The 21065-nt window shown below is 37.0% G+C and overlaps 1 protein-coding gene across 2 annotated transcripts in view; it reads left to right on the top strand.

Annotated features, from left to right (window-relative positions):
* Positions 1-21065, top strand: part of tenm2b (teneurin transmembrane protein 2b) — a 209647-nt gene that overhangs the window by 58013 nt on the left and 130569 nt on the right. The window contains exon 1 of one of the 2 annotated variants that reach the window (XM_065287533.1): positions 11402-11629. The exons of the other annotated variant lie outside the window; for it this stretch is intronic. Coding sequence (XP_065143605.1) covers positions 11614-11629 — 16 coding nt within the window. The 5' untranslated portion in view covers positions 11402-11613. Of the gene's footprint in view, positions 1-11401; positions 11630-21065 lie in introns of those variants that run through there. 2 annotated transcript variants of the gene reach the window in all.

Below are 21065 nucleotides of genomic sequence, written 5' to 3'. Positions count from 1 at the left end.
TGACCACAAATACAGGTAGCAACCATAATTTATATTTGGCTATGTTAAAGAGAAGGACAAATTAAAGAGTTATGATTAAAGTATGATTTTTTTAACAAAAATATTTTTATCCTATCAAAGTAAAATTTATACATACCAGGTATAAAGGCTGTTATGTTAAAGTAGATTTATCCAGGTCTAAATATTCATACCATAAATATTGGTGATAGGCTAATGTATAAAACCATGTGAATGATTTAGCTAAAGATTAGCCTGAATTACTAAGCTAGGCAGTTTCCCAAAACGGTGGCTGTGGGGCAAAGTGAACCAGATGGGGTAAACTGAACCAGGGGTTCAAATTAAGGGTTGAAAAAGAGGGGTTCAAAAAAAGGTTTTAATTGGGTTTTAATTTCAAAAAAAGGGTTGAAATTAAAACCCAACACGCTGGTGAAAACTGGAAACTGTGTTGGGTTTTAATTTCAAAAAAAGGGTTGAAATTAAAACCCAACACGCTGGTGAAAACTGGATAAACCGGTTTTCTTTTGATTCCCTGATGATGAGGTGATTGATTAGCATTGGGGGTTGGCAAAGAATTGGCAGACCTAGGGGTGGGTGGTTTTTAATTTCTTGACTCTGTGTCACTGGTAGCTGCTAAAACATGCAGCTAAACCATGTACAATTAATTACATTTTGGAATTAACTTCCTTCATGTCTTTTTATTTATACACTGTAAAAAATATTTTCTGAATTTTTAAGTAGTTAGCATTAAATATGTTTACAAACAATTGGTTTACAAACTCTGGGATGTTTGTGATTATCATCATTCAGAAAAGTGGTGCTTGTGTTTAGACTTGTGTTTTACGTGATTAAATCATGAAGATTACATTAGTTTCTTTTCAGTGTAGAACAGTTTGTAATCAAAATGCAAAAATATAGTATATTTATAAACATCGCTGAAACAAAGAGTGAATTAAAATTAAAAAAGTAATAAAGTTAAAGCTGCTGATAATTTTGTTTATATTTACTAGCCTATTCTGAGTGAAAAATGTTTAGATTTTGTTAAGTAGCCTAATACTCCAATTTATTTGAGTGTAGGTTTCTCATTTTTATCAGCTTTCTTTTGCTTTTCAAAGGGCCGTCTACCTTTGCTACAGCCAGTGCTTTAATGTGGGCCGGTAGGCGCCAGTACTCAGTACCGCCACTTCCAAATATAGCTCTTGCGTACCACCACCTCTCCCTGCGCCCAGAACGTACTTCTAGCGTACCAGAACGCTCATTTGCACATCTGTTTAAATCAGAGGCTTAATTTAATCCTTTGGCTGCGCTGCCGCTTTTCAAAGCGCCCTTCACAATGCAAGCTACCTAAAGCCGAAAGTATACTAGGGACGTCCGCGTAATTCCTCCCACCGAGAGCAGAGACTACATTACCCATACACCTTTGAGTTTTACAAGTTAAAAGCGCATGCGTAGCTTTTGCTGCTGTCAATAGGCTTGTTCGACTTCATGCGGCGCCCCGAAAATCGACAGCCGGAAGACGTCACAGTATCGCGAGAGCGAGGCGAAATATGATTTCTTGAATCATTCTCGCGGTACTCTGACGTCATCCGGCTGTCGGTTCTTGCGGCGCCGCATGAAGTCGAACAAGCATAGTGTTAACAACTTGGTTTGGAGAGGTGTGTGAAACGCGCAACCATAGCTGCTCTGTTAAAATGAAAATACAATGAATACTTAATATGCCCTCCTGGTTTTAGACTCTGAGGAGTAAAAGACCAAGGTCAGAATCAAAGGACTCTCGCTGGCTGACATCCCACCAAGCCAGAATGATATCGCTGCAGGTACCCTTTTGTAGGTACGTGACAATCTCTGCTGTCGCGGCTGTCAGCTTGGTTCCCCTCGACGCAACTTCGGATTTCCTCAGACGATGTGCAGTGTAAAAACATTATTGAAATTGTATTAGACATACTTGCTAAACTACAAGTGAACGAAATTTAAATTAATTTGAACGACGCGCACAGGAGTTTTATCACCCGCAAAATGGAAAACAATGGGACAATATAAAGTGATGATTTTCGAGTTTCAAATGGCCAATATTTTGTTATTCTTGAACCCATAGACATGGTCTTGGTGTCCAGAGAGTATCTTTGCCCGACAGCGACAATATGTTATTAAAAAATAAATTACATCATTATGGATAAATGAGTGCTTGCAGAATATATGTATTTGAGAATGCTTATCAGTACTTTTTTGTTTCTTTAACTTTAAAGATGAATATTCTCCTTTAGAGATGGGCAATTTTCAGCAATAGCACATTATATTCAACATTTTGAGCTCATAAAAAAGATTTTTCGCTTATTTTATGATTTTATGTTTTTATGCACGTTTAGTTTTGGTGCAATTTCATCAAAAGCTTATAATTAGGAAATACACACAACACGCTTAACGTATATTTTCTATATGTTAAAAATGTTGTAAAAATTGCGTATTCTTATATAATAAGAATAACAATATGATACATTTATATTGCGCTCAAAATGATTTAGAAATGGAAAAAGGAATTCTTCTCAACTGAGTGCTTGCAGAATATATTTGAGAATGCTTATCAGTACTTTTTTGTTTCTTCAACTTTAAAGATGAATATTCTCCTTTAGAGATGGGCAATTTTCAGCAATAGCACATTATATTCAACAATTTGAGCTCATAAAAAAGATTTTTCGCTTATTTAAATTACTTTTTTATGTTTTTATGCACGTTTAGTTTTGGTGCAATTTCCTCAAAAGCTTGTAATTAGGAAATACACACAACATGCTTAACGTATATTTTCCATATGTTAAAAATGTTGTAAAAATTGCGTATTCTTATATAATAAGAATAACAATATGATATATTTATATTGCGCTCAAAATTATTTAGAAATGGAAAAAGGAATTCTTCTCAACTACCACCGATAAAGTTTTAAAATTCTTCTTTAGAAAAACGGCATTTAAACCCACGTGCACCGAACAAGAAAACGTATGCTTACATACAGTCCGTGTATGATATATTTTTTATTTAGTTTTACATATTTTTATTTATATGCATTTACTAATAGTCTACCGTAAGGTCATAATGTACACACTGTTAAAAATGATTCAGTGGCTTTGTAAATATATCTAAAATAAATGATTAAAGTAACTTAATAAAATCTCTTAATGCAGTTATGCGATTTTTTTAGTTGGAAAATAAATTACTTAAAATAGAACAGATATTTTGTTTAAAATGTACATATATTATTTGATGTATACGCCTTAATAATATAAGTATTACATTTACAGATTATTTTAGTCAATATATTTAAAAAGGTCAGAGTAATATATTTAAGTTTTTTAAACTGTAATAATTGCATATTTCAAATTATTATTATTTCTATTTGACATCAAAAATGTGTAAGTTTTACGCCTAACTTGAAGTATGATTTACTTATATTTTTACATTGATATTATTTGAGTAAATGTAGGCAAAAAATAAATTAATAATAAGTAGAAAAAAATGTCAATTTTAAACAATCACATAGCCAACGGTTTTTAATCAGCAACAAAGAAACTGCACATTTTGCCGATGACAAACACCTCAGAAACTCCTCCAATTTATGAATATTTACACTCACAATATGATTTTATTTCCTTAGTACAAAAGTATAACATATTATACAAATTCTCAGTGAAATGTATTAAACACCATTGCTACTTTTTATCGTGTTTCATACCATGTAAAGGGAAACATGATAATATAAAAAGTAGCCTACTGTTCAGTAATGCAGAAAAGCGCAACAGAACCATGTTAAAGCTATTAAAACGTTCAGATGCAAAAATGAACTAAATGTAAAATTAGATAAACTAGTTAATGATATTGCGTAAATGCGCTCGGTCTCTTCAAAGGTCTTCGCGAATTATTTTGTTATAAGACTCGATTATCATACATCACGTCGCTTCTACTGTAAGTACACGGAAAAAATAAGACAAATGATGCGCGTTTGAGTCGGATTTTTATGAAGAATATGTGACTGTTTATGTAACTGGCAAAAGAAAACTTCGCCAACAAAATGTTTGCCAAAAAGCATGCATTTGTATGACATCAAAGTCTATCGCCTAAACATTGATAATCCGTGTCATGTTACTTCAATATCATACAGTATACGCTAAGCATGAAGTCGAGCACACACATTGTCGTCAGTATGGCCTACATGAAACACGCCTGCCCTCTACAGGTTTTTATATTTCCTGCGTCCCCCACCGAACTCCCCTTCTGCGGGATCTCGCAGAATTTCGGAAGTCTCCGCGGCATTCTGCTCTCAGAAACGCGCATTTTTAAAGGCCACATCTGTAGCTTCTTTGTCCAAATAAATAATAACTTTGGCTGCTGTAGCCATACAAAGCACCACAAGCATTACTTATGCATAAGTCTTGCATAGTCCAACATTTCACTATTGGCATAATACCACGTAAACATGACTTTGTTTTCAGGTCGACTCCCAGAAGTTGTGTAAAACCAGCCAATCAGATCTGTGCTGAAAACCTGTTATTTCTCATGCTACCATAAACGCATTAAAAGGTCAACGAATGGACTGCGAGCCGTCCGTGGACATCAGAGACCGGGACTTTTTGTGAAAAGCTAATGCATTATTATAATGAAACACCTTATGTTCGTTGGTCTTTACCCAGACGCATGCCAGGAATTGAGGAGAGCTAATTGATGACCATTATCAGAGTTCTCATTTAAGAGGTCAAAGATGGGTTTCTTCCCCTCGGTTTCCGAGCTTCGGACAGACAGCAGGTTATTAGAAAGATGTGTCGTGGGCAGAATGAAGACGGATCTTCCTCAGCATTCTGGTCAGCTCTCTGAACACCTGAGCGGCTCATTAGAGTACTTAATGTTCTGGTTCCACTCTCTGCGTTTCAGCTCGGGAAGATTCTGCCCACGCCGCATTAGATCAGTCTGTGACTTTCGTGCTTGACTTGCGGGTCGCAAACCGAAGTTTGACTTTGAGAGCATCCTTTGTCATACTCGTTGTTGTCAAAACGAACAAATAACTGTAATAATAATGTTGGTTTTGAAATGATGTGGTTGCATTGAATTCATTTTGATTCAGTGGTTTAGCTTGATTCATCTGCCTAAATGCAAATCTGCTGAACATTTCTGTTAGGGCTGCACGATATTGGAGAAAAATGTGATATGTTAATTGTTGAAGTTTGTAAAATCATTTTACAAACTTTACAAATATTATTTTTACTTAAAATTATATAACCAAAATAATTATTTCCAGAAAAAAGAAAGGATCTCTCTCTTTGCCTCGCCAGTCTCTCTGCAATCTGCATCAACCTAAAACTTTGACTATACATAACTCTCTAAAAAGTATTAAAATCATTCAGTTATTGCAAAACATTACGATATAAACATTTATGATTTTCAATCATTTTGATATCTCTTGCTCTCCTATTTTCTGTAATAGAGGTTGATGTTTTGGTCTTGGCTGTAGCTCAGTACAAAACATGCACTATACGTAACTTTTTGAAAATATCAAAATCATTCAGTTATTGCAAACCATTTTGCAATATGAACATATGCGGTATTTCAATCATTTTGATATCTCTTGCTGCCCTCGTTTCTGTAATAGAGGTTGATGTTTAGGTCTTGGCTGTAGCTCAGTACAAAACTTTGACTATACGTTATATATGAATGGTTGCGCCGGTATTTCACTGGTTTCGATATCTCTTGCTGTCCTATTTTCTGTTATAAGGGTTGAGGTTTTGGTCTTGGCTGTAGCTCAGTTCAAAGCTTTTACTTTACTAAACTTTTGAAGTATTAAAATCATTCAGGTATTGCAAACCATTGCAATATGAATAGTTGCGGTGTTTCAAATGGTTTCGATAACTCTTACTGTGCTATTTTCTGTAATAAGGGTTGAGTTTTTGGTCTTGGCTGTAGCTCAGAACAAAACTTGTACTATACTTAAAACTTTGACTATAGGAAACTTTCGGTATAGTATTAAAATCATTTGGTTATCGAAAACCATTGCGATATTTAAAAAAAAAAAAGTTTCGGTATTTCGTTGACTTCAATATCTCTTGCTGTCCTATTTTCTGTAATAAAGGTTCAAGTTTTGGTCTTGGCTGTAGCTCAGAACAAAACTTGTACTATACGTAAAACTTTGACTATAGGAAACTTTTCTATAGTATTAAAATAATTTGGTTATCGAAAACCATTGCGATATAAAAAAAAAGTTGCGGTATTTCATTGAATTCGATATCTCTTGCTGTCCTATTTTCTGTAATAAAGGTTCAAGTTTTGGTCTTGGCTGTAGCTCAGAACAAAACTTGTACTATACGTAAAACTTTGACTATAGGAAACTTTTTTATAGTATTAAAATCATTTGGTTATTGATAAACATTGCGGTATGAATTGATTGCGGTATTTCGCTGAATTCGATATTTCTTGCTGTCCTATTTTCTGTAATAAAGGTTCAAGTTTTGGTCTTGGCTGTAGCTCAGAACAAAACTTGTACTATACGTAAAACTTTGACTATAGGAAACTTTTTTATAGTATTAAAATCATTTGGTTATTGATAAACATTGCGGTATGAATTGATTGCGGTATTTCGCTGAATTCGATATTTCTTGCTGTCCTATTTTCTGTAATAAAGGTTCAAGTTTTGGTCTTGGCTGTAGCTCAGAACAAAACTTGTACTATACGTAAAACTTTGACTATAGGAAACTTTTTTATAGTATTAAAATCATTTGGTTATTGATCAACATTGCGGTATGAATTGATTGCGGTATTTCGCTGAATTCGATATTTCTTGCTGTCCTATTTTCTGTAATAAAGGTTCAAGTTTTGGTCTTGGCTGTAGCTCAGAACAAAACTTGTACTATACGTAAAACTTTGACTTAAGGAAACTTTTTTATAGTATTAAAATAATTCAGGTATTGCAAACCATTGCGATATGAATAGTTGCACTATTTCGTTGGTTTTGGTATCTCTTGGTGTCCTATTTTCTGTAATAAAGGTTAAGGTTTTGGTCTTGGCTGTAGCTCAGAACAAAACCTTTACTATACGTAAAACTTTGATTATATGTAACTTTTTTATGGTACTAAAATCATTTGGTTATTGGTACCCATTGCGATATGAACAGTTACGGTATTTCATTTTTGTTTCGGTATCTCTTGCTGTCCTATTTTCTGGGTTTAAGGTTTTGGTCTTGGTGCAGCTCAGTACAAAACTTTAACTATACATAACTTTTTGAAGTATCAAAATCATTCAGTTATTACAAACTATTGTGATATGAACATTTGCAGTATTTCGGCAGTTTCGATATCTCTTGCTGTCCTATTTTCTGTAATAAAGGTTGAGGTTTTGGTCTTGGCTGCAGCTCAGTACATAACAACATTGTTGAAATGCAACAGGAATGCACTTCTGTCTACAGCGGTTGTTAAACTGAGACAAGCAATGCATCCAGACATCAATAATATATGAGGGTGATGGACAATTGTTCATCTATTCATTCGTCTGTAGACAGTGATGTCATTTTAAACTGATGTTGACTGTTTCTACATGGTGTGTGTATTTGTGTGAGGGTGTATTCACTTAACATCTGTCTTGTGCTCAGACAGCTTATTTGTTTCATTTATTGGGCCATATATAATAGAACAGTGTGAAACTATCTGAGTATACATATTTTAGTGATTATTTGAAGATTTTTTTGTGTTTGCCTCTGAACTAAGTTGAGGCCGACTTTCTCACCCCTAATGGAGACTCAGGAGCTTTGAATGTCGATGCACACAGTATCTCAGCGAAACAAGACCACCAAGGGAACTAAGTATTTCCAAGCACTATTTCTTTTAGTGCGTGTCTATCATCAGTACCGTTTTCCTTGTTAGCGAAACAGGAATTATCATTTAGTCATAAACTGAACAACACCATCTAACAGAGTTGTCGTGTATAGGACAATTGATGCTGTATTGCTCAGTATTCATCTGCCGATCTCCATTTCCCATGTGTTGAATGCTGAATGGTTGTTTGAGGAAGTGTAATGCCTCCAAAACATTACATAGCAACGTACCATTCACAACTTTAAAATCTATCCTGTTGTTTAACAGTTTCTGAGGAAAACAGTAGGGCTGCAAGCCATTGCAATGCCTGTCTGTTTTCCATAATATTTTTAAGCGGGTTTATTGTCAAAGATTTGAGCTTGGCCTCTTTTCTTGCTCTTTTAAATATGTGCACATATTGTACAGTTTCTCTTTATACTTTTTCATAGTCTCTCTCTATTTCTATTGTTCTTCTCTTCCTCCATCTCTCGCTCCTGTTTGTCAAAGTGCTAAAACAGCAGTAGTTGCGCTGTCTCTGGGCGCTTGGCTTCTTTGTGAGTGCTGGCAGCGGGGCCCGTGCTGGGGTAATGAGGACGGATGCCCACGCGTGGGAAGAGCCGGCTGCTTTGTAGTGTCTCGCCGCACAATGCGAAGGTTCTTGGAAACAGTCGAGGCAAGGCATCGCTACAGAGCAAATAGATCCCCACGCCAAAAGAACGTCAGTTTTAGGCGAGACAGTTTGTCTCTGAATTAGGCTCTAATGAGATCACTACTTGTGTTCACAGCCAGTGTCTCTAAAAGGGAGGGTGTGCCATCGCATTTGTCTTGGAGGCAAGTGACACCACCTGGCAGTGCTAGGGGTGTTGCAAGGGTAACGTTTTGTGCTCCTTAATAATTCCGAACACGCACATAAAACTCATATTTTCATAATGTAACCCAGTCTGAAAACCCAGCTAAAGTCATTTTTTGAGTTTTAATGTTTTCTACATAAAATCATGGTAGGTTGTGTGATAAAATAACCTTTGTAACTTTAATATTGGCTGAGTAAGGTCACGTCAAAGATTGAAATCAGTGTGAAATCGATAAGTTAAATCAAACTTTTGATTTCAGAGAAAGGATCACGTATGTTTATGTAGCTCTCATGGTAGAACATTGCCTGCACAAAGGGCAAGGGTTAGATCCTTAGGAACACAGATACCAAAAAAGGTACAGTTTGAATGAACTGCATATCGCTTTAGATAAAACTATCTGCCAAACACATATAGGCTAAATGTGACTGGTGCGGGCAAAATAAGTCGGAATGCACATGATGTAAAAGAAAGTATAAATGTTGATTTTGTTCAAAATTGAGGTTTTCATAAAAATAAGTATTAAAGAGCCAAAAGGTACATACTCCAAAGCAAACAATGACGCTGGTTATCATCTCCAAAGTGAATCTCTTTTCTTGGACAACAACAAACACAAAGATTGTAGGCAACAATTTACTTCCTTGGCTTGGTGATGTAGTAAAGACGGACATTAAGTTAACTCCTGTTAGCATTGCATTGTGAGCAAATCTTTCAAACATGGTAAGGAGCGTAACATTTCCGGCTGACTTCAGAGGTATTCAGGCCAATCACAACGTACAGATTAGCAGGCCAATCAGGGACACAGAGCTTTTTAAATCTGTGCATTTTAGGATGAAAGTGAAATCTAAAGATACAAAATGTACGGTATGTGAAAAATAATGTTTTTTTTTACCATAAACCACGCGAACACATTGTATTATACCAAATACACAAAAAAATGATGTTTTTAGCAATGAAATGGGTGCACTTTAAGCCCTCGTTTAGCGATCTAAATGCTCTAAATAGTCTTTAAACATCTAAAATGATCTTTATTTTTAAGTTTTCTGACAGATGTACAGTCCTAAATTCTTAATCTTAAACCATTCACATTGACATTTTGGTTTTGGTTGTATAACATGCAGGAATGAGAAAATTAAGTGCATGCTTGCTTGATGTTAAAGTAGTTATTAAGAGAGTTAAAGTTCGGGACCCAATTGATGTTATAAAATCCTTGCATTACAGTAGATCTTAAAACTGTCTGTGTCTCAATGTCAATCAAACAATAAAAGAAAGAAAAAAGCTGAACATACAGGTATGAAGAGTTCGGTTCCAAAACGAGAACTCTTTTTTTGTCAAAACATGTTCATTATTATGTTATCATATTGTGTTTTATTGTGCTACTTATCTGTATTTCTTTAGTTCTGAAGGCTTAAATCAAAACAAATCAACTGCAGTTTGATATTAATTGGAATGCACAATGCACAAAAAAAAGAGATTTTGGAAAAAATTCCAAACTGAGTTATCTCGTTTTGGAAACCCTTAATATATTTTCCCCCTACAGGAATGTCAGTTTTTGTTTAAAAGTGGTGGGTACAAAAGATCGGATAAAAAAAACTCTACAGCAGGATGGGGAAAATATTGAATAATGGTGCATCAAAAATGAGCATAGCGTAAGCCAGTCAACAACACAAAAATACTCAGCATAAAACCCTCAACAATGTCGACTGCACATTTAACAGTCCCTGCAACACCAGCTCAACCGAACAGTGCCAAAGCACCATACTGTAGAAAACAGCAGCACATTAAGTCAATGATTACAATGAAGTTCATGACAAAACCAGTCGAAAGTCACACAGGTGTCGCTTGATTTTTCAGAACATTTAACCAAATGCTTTCAAAAAGTGGTGGGGACATTTCCCCTGTGTCCCCAGTGTAAATGACACCTATGTCCCCATAGTATTGTTTTTGACTTTATGTGTAGCTCTGTCATTTTTTGTCATATTCCAACCAATCATACATCGTTTTAAAGTATTTTTTAATAGAGAATGTGCTCATTCCGACTCATTTTGCCAGTACGAATCACAAATGTAATGCACTGATGATGTCACTGTATCTGTTAAAAGTGCAAACCTGGCAAAGTTGTGACATCACAGAAATCAAAGGGAAATGTATTTATTTTTCATAGTGTGACAACAGAAGTTATTCATTTAATGAGGTTTAATCTGCTATTTAATGTATTTTAAGTACGCAGGTGTTAGAAATAACATTTGTTGTACAAGAAGCACATTAGTTAATACGATTATACAGATTTAAATCAATGCTACCCAAAACAGACAATTTTTCAAATGTCTCAATAGATGCCAATAAAATAAACCATTTCAGCAAGGCATGAACATATTCGATATCGTCTCTTAGACTGACTATAACGCAGCGACGGTATTACATATGAACCTCTCAGCACCTGATTAATGAATATTGATCTTCGGAAACGGTGTTAGTGGAAAAAACATCGATAAAACAACACCGCGTATCCTATAGCCTACAATTACTTTTGGTTTCCTGAGAGTCAGATGGTCACAGAGACCGCGAGAGCCACGACACTAGGGCGCGTATATATTTTCAGGAGGAGAAAGAGGAATTGGCATGAGGGGCGAGCAGGAGGAGCCCTAATTCAAATCAGCTCAGTGACTGTTACACACTATGAGCTCACCTCACCAACCTATTGCTCAGTCACTCACTCGCTTCTCACGCGTCTCGGTGAACCGCACGCTGCTGCGCGCCTCTCCGTAGACCTCCGCGTTGTCCTCGCGCATCCGACTGACACCTGACACGCAACCGGACTGACAAATACAACGGACGCAAATATTTAAAATTCGCGCCTTTGAACACTTGTAACGTTAATCGTAACGGCAGCGATGCTGGAAGTATGACTGAGTGAGAGTGTGAGAGGACGCTGTGCTTCCAGTATGGAGAAAAGGAAAGGTAAGAGTCATATTTGAGAGAATACTCTATTTTTGTCGGTTTCTTGAATTGAACATTATCAAAGATTATTTTAGACGTTATTTTTTTATTTGTGAGGTGAGACTTACTGTAAGTTCAGTCAGAAATAGAGGAGCGCCCGCCGATGCGCTGTCCGCACGCGCCGTCTGGTGATCTGTTTTGATTCTTGTTGCGGACACTGACAGTTTAAATACATTTACTTTAATATATATATTTATATACGTTCACATAATGTGAAGACAAACATTAAAGTACAAGTTTCTTAATAAGGTTTATTATTAGGCTATACAAACATGTCTGGGAGTCATGCAGTGGCACATTTTGTTAGTGAGTGAAGCAGTAATCCGTTTTATAAATCACTTATGTTAAATTGCGCGTGGGCGTTTGTACACGCATGAATCGTTTAGCTTCACAAGCATGATTTATGTTAAATATAAGTTATAATAATCAAGGTATCGCTTATGTTCATTAAAAATGAATAATAGTCTGCTTCTACAATATCAGTGTATTTCTATTCATGCACAGTTGATCTGTTACATGTAATGATTGCTGCCTGATAAGTCTGGGAAACACGGTATGGATAATTTATAGCCTACTTCAGTTTTGATTATGTCAGGAGACACACCCTTATGTAAAGTTTTGGTTGGTGACATCCTGATTGCAATCAGAGTTTGCATCTGTGATTTTTCAGTTTTTTAATTCTTTGTATTTGACTATATGTTGAACCGTACCACAGCCAACCATTACTTATGAATTGTGCTATACGGTATGTTGGATGTAACAGCTGAACATATTCCATGATTTATGAGGAGCCGAAGAGCAGTTACCTTTGCGCCCCCTCGTCATCCTATTCCTCTCCTTCCTGGCCTACATTTCAACGTGCCTATATGACAAGCTTAGAGACAGGGAAACACTCCCTCTCCCATCACTGTTGTCCACCAGAATCCGTCTTTCAGGAATCATTTTCCTCGCATCCCTGCCCCTACTTTGAGTATCATCACTGGTTTCATCGAAGAGGAAGTGTGTGAGAAATGGTGCACACTCCTCCAGCTTAATGGCCTGTGTCTCAAAGGCCCACTCCATCATCACTAATAGACAGGAGTTTAGTCTGGACTTAGTTTAGTCCGTCTGCTGCCATGGTCTTCTCTTGTGCTTTGTTGTTTTGCACGGCTAAGAAATGTGCGTTAATGAACACTATGATTGGAAAGCAAATAGTGTCAGTTGTGTTTGTACTTACTGCGTGATTCAGTAGTTTGATGGGTCCAGTTATATAAAGCTATTTCCAGTGAAAGTCAAAAAATCATGCTTTTTGAATAAGTAGGTCATATGGAATTAGCTTTTTCTGTTAAATCCTCAGTCTGCTCTTTATGGTAATTACAGCAATGTGCTCTCTTTCTCTTTTACGCTCTCTGAATGTATAAAGCTTTATATAGAGAATAAAGAGTACTGGTTTTGTAGTTTGCAGTTATCATTGTCATGCTAATGTACAGGATTTCAACAATCATTGTAATTAAACGTCTTGCATAAGATTTTCTTCATCCAGAAAAGAAAACATTCCTCATTCCTTAAAATATTAATATTTATAAAGCCCTCATTATGTTTCAAAGCATTTCTTTCTAGAGTTTTTTGTCAGGTTTTTCTCATATATTGTGCCGTATTAACGGACTCAATTGTGCATTGGATGTCCTACTGTATCACCATGCTGTTGATCATCATACAATAACCTGTAATAAATGCACGAGCTTCTGAAAAGTATACAGTCATCTATCGGCCATTATTATTTTGTGTTTGTTTTTCCGCTTTATGTATAAGCAAGTGTGCATGTGTGTGTTTGTGATAGCTCCCTTGCTGTACAGAAGTTGCATCACTCTCAGCTCTGATACTCTATAGGGGGAGCTGTGCTGAACAACAGCCGGCATCTCTTCTCCTCGGGGTGTGATGATGCAAAGCATTGCTGAGTTTGCCTCAGTGTAGCGCTCCTCGCTTCTGGACTCGATGGTTAGCCTGGGCCTTGTGTCAAACGTCGCGGCCTCACTCTGTCCAGCCTAATTCAGATTCAGACACCTCTACCCCTCTCCTCACTAATGACCGAAGACAGCTGTTCCCCTGGGCCGCTCTCATTGCCTCTGGACACTGACATACACGGCTGTCACATATTTCAGCTCTGACTGACATCTGCCTCCCAGCTCTAGCGCTTGAACAATCGTGAACTCCATTAGATTAGGCACAGCTTATTTCAATAATTCATCACTAGTTATGACAGCACAGAAAGTTACATGACACCGGTATCTGTGTGTGTTTCTGCTGTTTGTGTGATTTATGCAATATTTTTTGAATAACCAGTGCTTTTGTAGAGAAAATAAATGAAGATGCGGGGTCAACGATAATCTCATCATGCGAGGGTGCCGATACATAAACTCATTGCCATGGGAGAAGTCTGAGCAATATGGTGTGTCTGTGACCAAATCTAGTGCACCGACTTCAAAGGCTTCTGTTAAATTTAGCAATCCCTGCTTATGGATTAGAAGTGCCTGGGAAATAACAACACGTCCATGGTAATATTTGAGACAATGATAGGAGAGACCATTAAATTGTCTCTTGTTATGCAAGTAATTCAGACAGGCGCATGACAAGGCTGTGAGCCGATTGGATGAGCCAGGTGTCGTCGTGTAGAGAGGCACACTTTCATTGGTTGAAACTCGTCCATCTTTGATCTTTGACGAGTTCTTAAGAATCGAGACATGGTGGGAGGATGTTTTCTGGAGAGGGGAAGAAGCTTTAGAGAAAGACTGTAAAAATGGAGGAGAGGGTGAAAAAGTAGGACACTTTTGTTCTGCTTGCGACATCAGTAAAGAATATCATCTCTTTGCTGTAGCAGTCGACTGGTTGTGGCAGTAATTCATGCCTTCATAGAAGAGCCTTAAGCTGATAATAGAAGATAAGTTTTATTGTAAGTGCTGCTTTATGTTATATGATAGCAGAATCAGCAGTTCACAAGCAGATTCACTTTTATGATCAACCAGTCCAGATTGACTGATAAGTAGTGATGTTACCATACAACTTAATAGCTTGTACCACTTCATCTGAGAAATATATTTGCAAGACACACTACTTAGTGCGATAGAAGCTTTTCTCCCCTTTTATGTTTTTAGGCTGATATAAAGACAGAAAACAAGCCCAAGATTTTGTGCATATACTTGCCAGATATATTCTCAGCCGTCGCAGACACTGCAAAATATTTCAGACTTGTTTACGATACGGTTGACCAGTCTTCAGGTGTTCTCAGACAAACAAGAAAGCAGTAATGAGCAACGGCCAATGAAATTGCAAGCTTAAAAGAGCGTGAGAGGAGGACAAAGCAGTGGCAAATGGAGCCCAAAAACATCAAAGTGTCTCTCTCCCCAAGCATTGTCTCATCTGTAATTTTATTTTATTGTTATCCGAAATTTTATTCTTTATCTGTTCCATGCATGTTTGGAAACAACCACGAAATTGTCCTTTGATGTTCAAGTAAGGGGTGTACGATAGTAGACACAAAGTCTAGTATGAAAATAATATCTGTGATTTTTATTATTGATTTATTTATTTTCCCGATTACTGCCGCTATTTTGCATCCTTTAAAAACGTAGTTGTTAAAGTCTTATATTGTTTTAGCTCCATCTTACAAAAAACGATGACTATAATAAATCTGTGATTAATTATTTTATGTATTTATTTATTTTTGCAGTATTTTGCATCTTCAAAAATGTGTTTGTGAAAGTCTTATATTGTTCTAGGCTAGCTCCGTCTTACAACATGTTAAAACAAGTAATGTTAGTAGGTTATTATTGATGTTATCAACGGGAACAAAAGATGAAAAATGAAAACAAAACAGAAAGGTGTTTATTATTTAAAGAGGACATTTTACAAGACTTTTTGAAGATGTAAAATAAATCTTTAGTGTGCCCAGAGTTCACACGTGAAGTTTAAGCTCAAAATACCATATATATAATTTATAATAGCATGTTAAAATTGCCACTTTGTTGGGGTGTCCTATTAAATGCATATAAGCTGATTAAATGCAAACACTGATCGCCATAATGGTGGTTTGTTAAAATTGAAACTCAATTGTGCTGTCTATTATCTTCTCGCTCTCTTTCTCTCTCTTCCTCTCTGTACTAAATGGCAGTGCCGTGGTTGGATAGTGCCGATTAAGGGGCGGTATTATTATAATAAGGTGCCCTTCTGACATCACAAGGGGAGCCAAATTTCAATGACCTATTTTTTCACATGCTTGAAGAGGAGGGTCTACCAAAACTAAGTTACTGGATTTATCTTTTTCACATTTTCTAGGTTGACAGAAGCACTGGGGACCCAATTATAGCACATAAATATGGAAAATGACAGATTTTCATGATATATCCCCTTTAAAACTGAAGCATTGAAGTAAAAACATGACAAAACACTGCTTTACTAACCATGTAGCATACAAAAACATGACCCTGTAATACAGATCTACAAATGCAAACGTCAAACACAGCACAAGAAGTAATGACTTATTGTTTTAATATAGTGAGTTCCTCTATCAGCCATTTCAAGCTGTCATGTTTATGCTAGTTTATTGTTTATAGTTGGTGATCCAATAGTCCATTTGAAATTATTCTTAAGAACGAACTGTATTCATCAGAAAACACTAAATAACTTCTCAAGTAACCTTTCACTGTCCTCTGCGCGACACAAAGATGACAAAGTATTTGAAATGAATATGACGTTGATTTTTTTCAAGTCGTACACACACTGCAGTTAAATGTGCTGCTACATCACGCTCTGAATGCACATGCACACGCTGAATTTGTGGGCACTGAATGCAGTTATTTAAAAAGCAAGCGATATACTGGATAATATGATTTTAAAATCGTTTAAACAACACAACACCCATACATTCAATTGTTGCCTCAAATATTATTATGGTTAATGTTGCCTTTTGTATTGATTCAGTAGCTTTTGACACCTAAACTAAGCAGACCAGAACAGACCTGCAACCAATATGCAAGAACCCACAAATTGTGAAAGACAGTTGGCGTGTAAGCAGATGACATGCCCCCAAACTGTTCTACTTTTCCCAAAAATAGAAAGACTCTCCCCTCTTATAAACTGCCCTCTGGGGGTTTAAAAAGAAAGGGTCAAATTTTTGACACCCGTGTCATATCACATTATGGCCAATGATAACGTCTTGTAGGGGCAAATTATGTCATTTAAGGTAAGAAGCAAACAAATGTGAAGAGACATGGCCTGGTGTGCTGTTTACGTGCAGGAACGTTGCTTTGTGGTATATACATTGAACTGCTTAAATCATGATTTATAGCTGTAACATCATCTAACAGAATCACCATACAGTACTGTACAGCATTGAGACGCCACGCTGAGATTTTGACTATGTTACTTCCTTATATTTTATATCATGCAGCCTCCATCTGGGTAACAAACTATTTGCATATTTATAGGCAAAACTTTATGTTCATAACTCCAAACAGTCAAACTAAATTGCTTAAATTTTAAAATAGAGGAGCAAACAATATACAAATAAGTGACTGGTTTTTGGAAACACAGTTTTGTACTCATTCTTTCACGAGTCAGCTGCTATAAAGTCAGATGAGGGCTGCTGCTCTCTGCCGCTCGGCTCATTGAACTGAGCAGACACAGAGAGAGGCAGTTTTGTGCCGGGAAAGCAACCTTGTGCTCCACACCTTGCACAGTACCGGTGACATTTCTCTACTGAATGAAATCCCAAAATCCGCTAGATTTGTCACTAGGTGCTTTTTTGGTAGAAAAGCTTTGCTAAAGAGGCCTAAAAAGTCACTAAGTTGGCAACACTGGTTTGTAGCCAAAAATGCGATGGTGCAGGTATGAGGTCTGGATCACAAGACTCACAGTTTTGGATCACATTACAATTTTTGAGGCACGGATCGGATAATTTTTCAGATCAGCAAAAAAGGGGTGGGGAAAAACCTAATAAGAATAAATAAAGAAATTACAAACATTTATAAAAAATTTGCACATTAAAGGTGCAGTGTGTAATTTTTAGAAGGATCTCTTGACTGAAATGCAAAATAATATACAAAACTATATTATCAGGGGTGTATAAAGACCTTTTTATAATAAACTGTTATGTTTTTATTACCTTAGAATGAGACGTTTTTATCTAGATACACAGAGGGTTCCCTTACGTGGAAGTCGCCATTTTCTGTCCCCATGTTTCTACAGAAGCCCTTAACGGACAAACTTTTTTTACTAAGTTGTCTCCTTCAATTACATGGTTTTCCAGTGGCGGGTACTATAGCTTCTCTATGCGTTTCAAAACGAGGGGTGAGCAGTGGACTGAGCCGTTGGTTGCAATTCGTAACCTCACCACTGGATGCCGCTAAAATTTACACACTGCACCTTTAAGTAAGGTCTAAAATTAGCAAAAGGTACAGAAATTGTTGTATGAATAAGATATAATAATAATTTTTTAGAGCTACAGAAGTGATTTTCTCTTTGGTCTCGTACACACTGCAAACTTTCGGGAGTGACAACCGCATTAAAATGCGGGAGTGAATCGCCTAAATGTTAGTTTCATGTCTGTACGGAACAAGACTCACTCCCGAAAATGCGATGATTGACACAGAGATAACCATAGCAACGTTCTGCTGTCTCGCGTGCTTATCACAGATTTGACCAATATAATAACAGCATTGTGTTTTGTAATAAACCTCCGTCTTGGCTTTGTGTATTTTATGCTTTTGTGAGGCTGCTTCACAGCACGGAGCGCGCGGTCTTGCAGTGTTGCCAGGTCCTCTTTTGGCTCATGAAGCGATCAAGTTTTTGGTGTTAATAAAGCGTGAAGGGGCCGGTCCCAATATTTTGATCTTTGAGGTAAAGCATTTAGATTTATTTCGGTTTATTATTGGATTCTTCTTGTTCGCTGTTTTTTTGTGCAAGATCTGGCAACACTAGTCAGCAAACGCTTGTGCCTCTATCATTTTCTGAACCGTGCATACAGAAGACTTTTTCCCCTTCTAAGCATTTCTTTTTTCAGAAGAGAGACCTGTCCTGTTTATGATGAACGTTTAAACACTTGATTAACTACTAGTTGTTCAGTTTGGTTATGTACACACTGTGCAGAGTTTCTGTAAATGCGGTTGTCACTACCTGCATTTTGCGGGAGTTAATTCGGTTGTAGAATTTGGTTGTCAGTCCCGTAAATTACTGAACTGTGTGTGTACAGAACAGGATTAAGCATTAAAAGATGAAGTGACAACCGAATTAATATGCAGTGTGTACGAGACCTACGTTTTGGGTTGTTTGATTAAGCACGGACTGGCCTCTAATCCAGTGGTTCTCAAACTGGGGGCCACGAGATGGTGCCAGGGGGCCCCCAGTTTTATGACATTTTATAAAATACATTAATTTAGCATGAATTATCTGTAATTAAACCTAGAAAAGTAAGGCTACTAGCCAACAGCAATACTTTGTATAACTTAAGATGTTTTGTTTATTTAAAATGTAAAATTTCAGAACAGTTTTTGTCCTAAATTTTCTTTGAGGGGGCCGCGAAGAAGTGCACCGTACAAAAGGGGGGCCACACGCGGAAAAAGTTTGAGAACCACTGCTCTAATCTATACATACATTTAAGACATAAAGAAATGTTTTTATTAGTGGTATTTCAAGAATATTTTGTTTGTATGTGTCCTGTCAAGAAGAACAGAAAGATTCTGTGTTCGCTTGCTTTTTGATATGTGTCTCTGTGTATGCACTTTTGAGTGCACTTAAACGTGCGCACACACACAGACGGTGGGTGAATTCCAAATGGCACTGCGTTAAGGAAATGCAGCATAAAGTGAAAATAATTTTTTGTATTGCTCTATTCAGCAAATAATGGACCATAGTATGGGACACAGTAGCGCAACTCTCTCACACATCAAGAGTTTGATCTTTGAATTGCATAGGGTTGATCGCGTCTGATTGGAGCTGGACCGGACACATTCAGCCGCATGTGCATCTAGAAAGCTGCTCACCTTTTTGCGGTTAAATTGTTTAAATACACTTGAATGTTAACATTTGCAAGCCTTTGAAACACTTGTAAATGATAAACTTTCCCTATTTATATTTGCATATTAATCCGCAAATTGCATGCAAGCCGAAGTATTGGTCGTGACGTGATCCGGTACACCACTACTGTGAGTAAACACAATGTTAGCTATCTTTGTGTAAAAAATTTTTTGGTTTTTAAAACCAAATTATACTGTGGTGGGCCACTTTCGTTTAAGTAAACTATGGAAATGCTGTGTGTGCATGTGTGTATGTATAATATATAAATATATAAAGAGGAGTGAAGTACAAAGCCAGGTTATTTACGGTCATGAATCATGATATCCCATTTTCTTCTTATTGTCTGTCTCACTTCCTCTATTGATAAAATAACAAAAAGCTCAATAAAGAATTTCCATGTGGGCATTGAGGGTGGTTTTCTTTAAAAGCAACTGTGTGTGAAACATGTCCCTAAATCAATACTCCTAAATCAAAGTACTTTCTGTGGCTTTATTTTATTTCATCCAATTACCGATGTTTCACATTTTAAAACATTCAATGACTTCCAGGATCTGATGAGAATGAAGCTCAAATATTGATAATTCGCCTTTTGTGTACATGGCGTTGTGCGACAGTGTCAAGGTTTTCACCCAAACAAACCAGCCATCTCCACACCACTTACTCTGATGTTGTTCAAGGTCGACATATATAGCAGAGAGAGCAGACAATGGGCAGTCGAGAGCAGTAACACATCCCACAACGCTGAAATGAAGATGCTTTTGGGAGACTCAACGTAAGCGATCAGAGTGAGAGACAGAAAGAAAAGAAAACACAGATGGGCTGAGGCAGACGGTGAGATGAAAAGGTAGCTCCCACACCTGCTTTCTGCCAACCTGAAGAAGAAAAGAGAAATCTTTGCGTACACCTGCACAGCTCAAGATATTTTCCTGTAGCCCATGTGATTCGCATAAGGACTTCATTTTTCCCTAGATATTTTTCATGTTAACGACTCCATAATTACACCCACAAAAACTTCACAAAACCATCCAGGAGGCTGAACCAGCATGCGGTTCTTTGAACTTATCACTTACAGGTGTTATCAAGGAAACGTACCGCGGCCCACTCCATTTTTCTCTGATTTATCTGGAAACCACAGGTGCTCAGTCACCATGGGAACTACTTCGCTTGTGAAGAGGTTACCCAAAAATGATTCGGTCCAGCCAAAACCCAGTCAGCTGTGATGCTCCATTTGGCAGTCAACTGTGACTGTCAATGGTGTTACTGAAATTCTGACAGTCAATCACAGAGATTTTTGCTTTTCTTCTTGTTGTAATGCTTGTAGTTTTGGACACTTGGTCATTTTTGTATG

The sequence above is a fragment of the Paramisgurnus dabryanus genome, chromosome 18, assembly GCF_030506205.2.
Source record: "Paramisgurnus dabryanus chromosome 18, PD_genome_1.1, whole genome shotgun sequence".
NCBI lineage: Eukaryota > Metazoa > Chordata > Actinopteri > Cypriniformes > Cobitidae > Paramisgurnus > Paramisgurnus dabryanus.
Note: the sequence above shows the minus strand (reverse complement) of the source record. Positions and strands in the feature narration are given on the sequence as shown.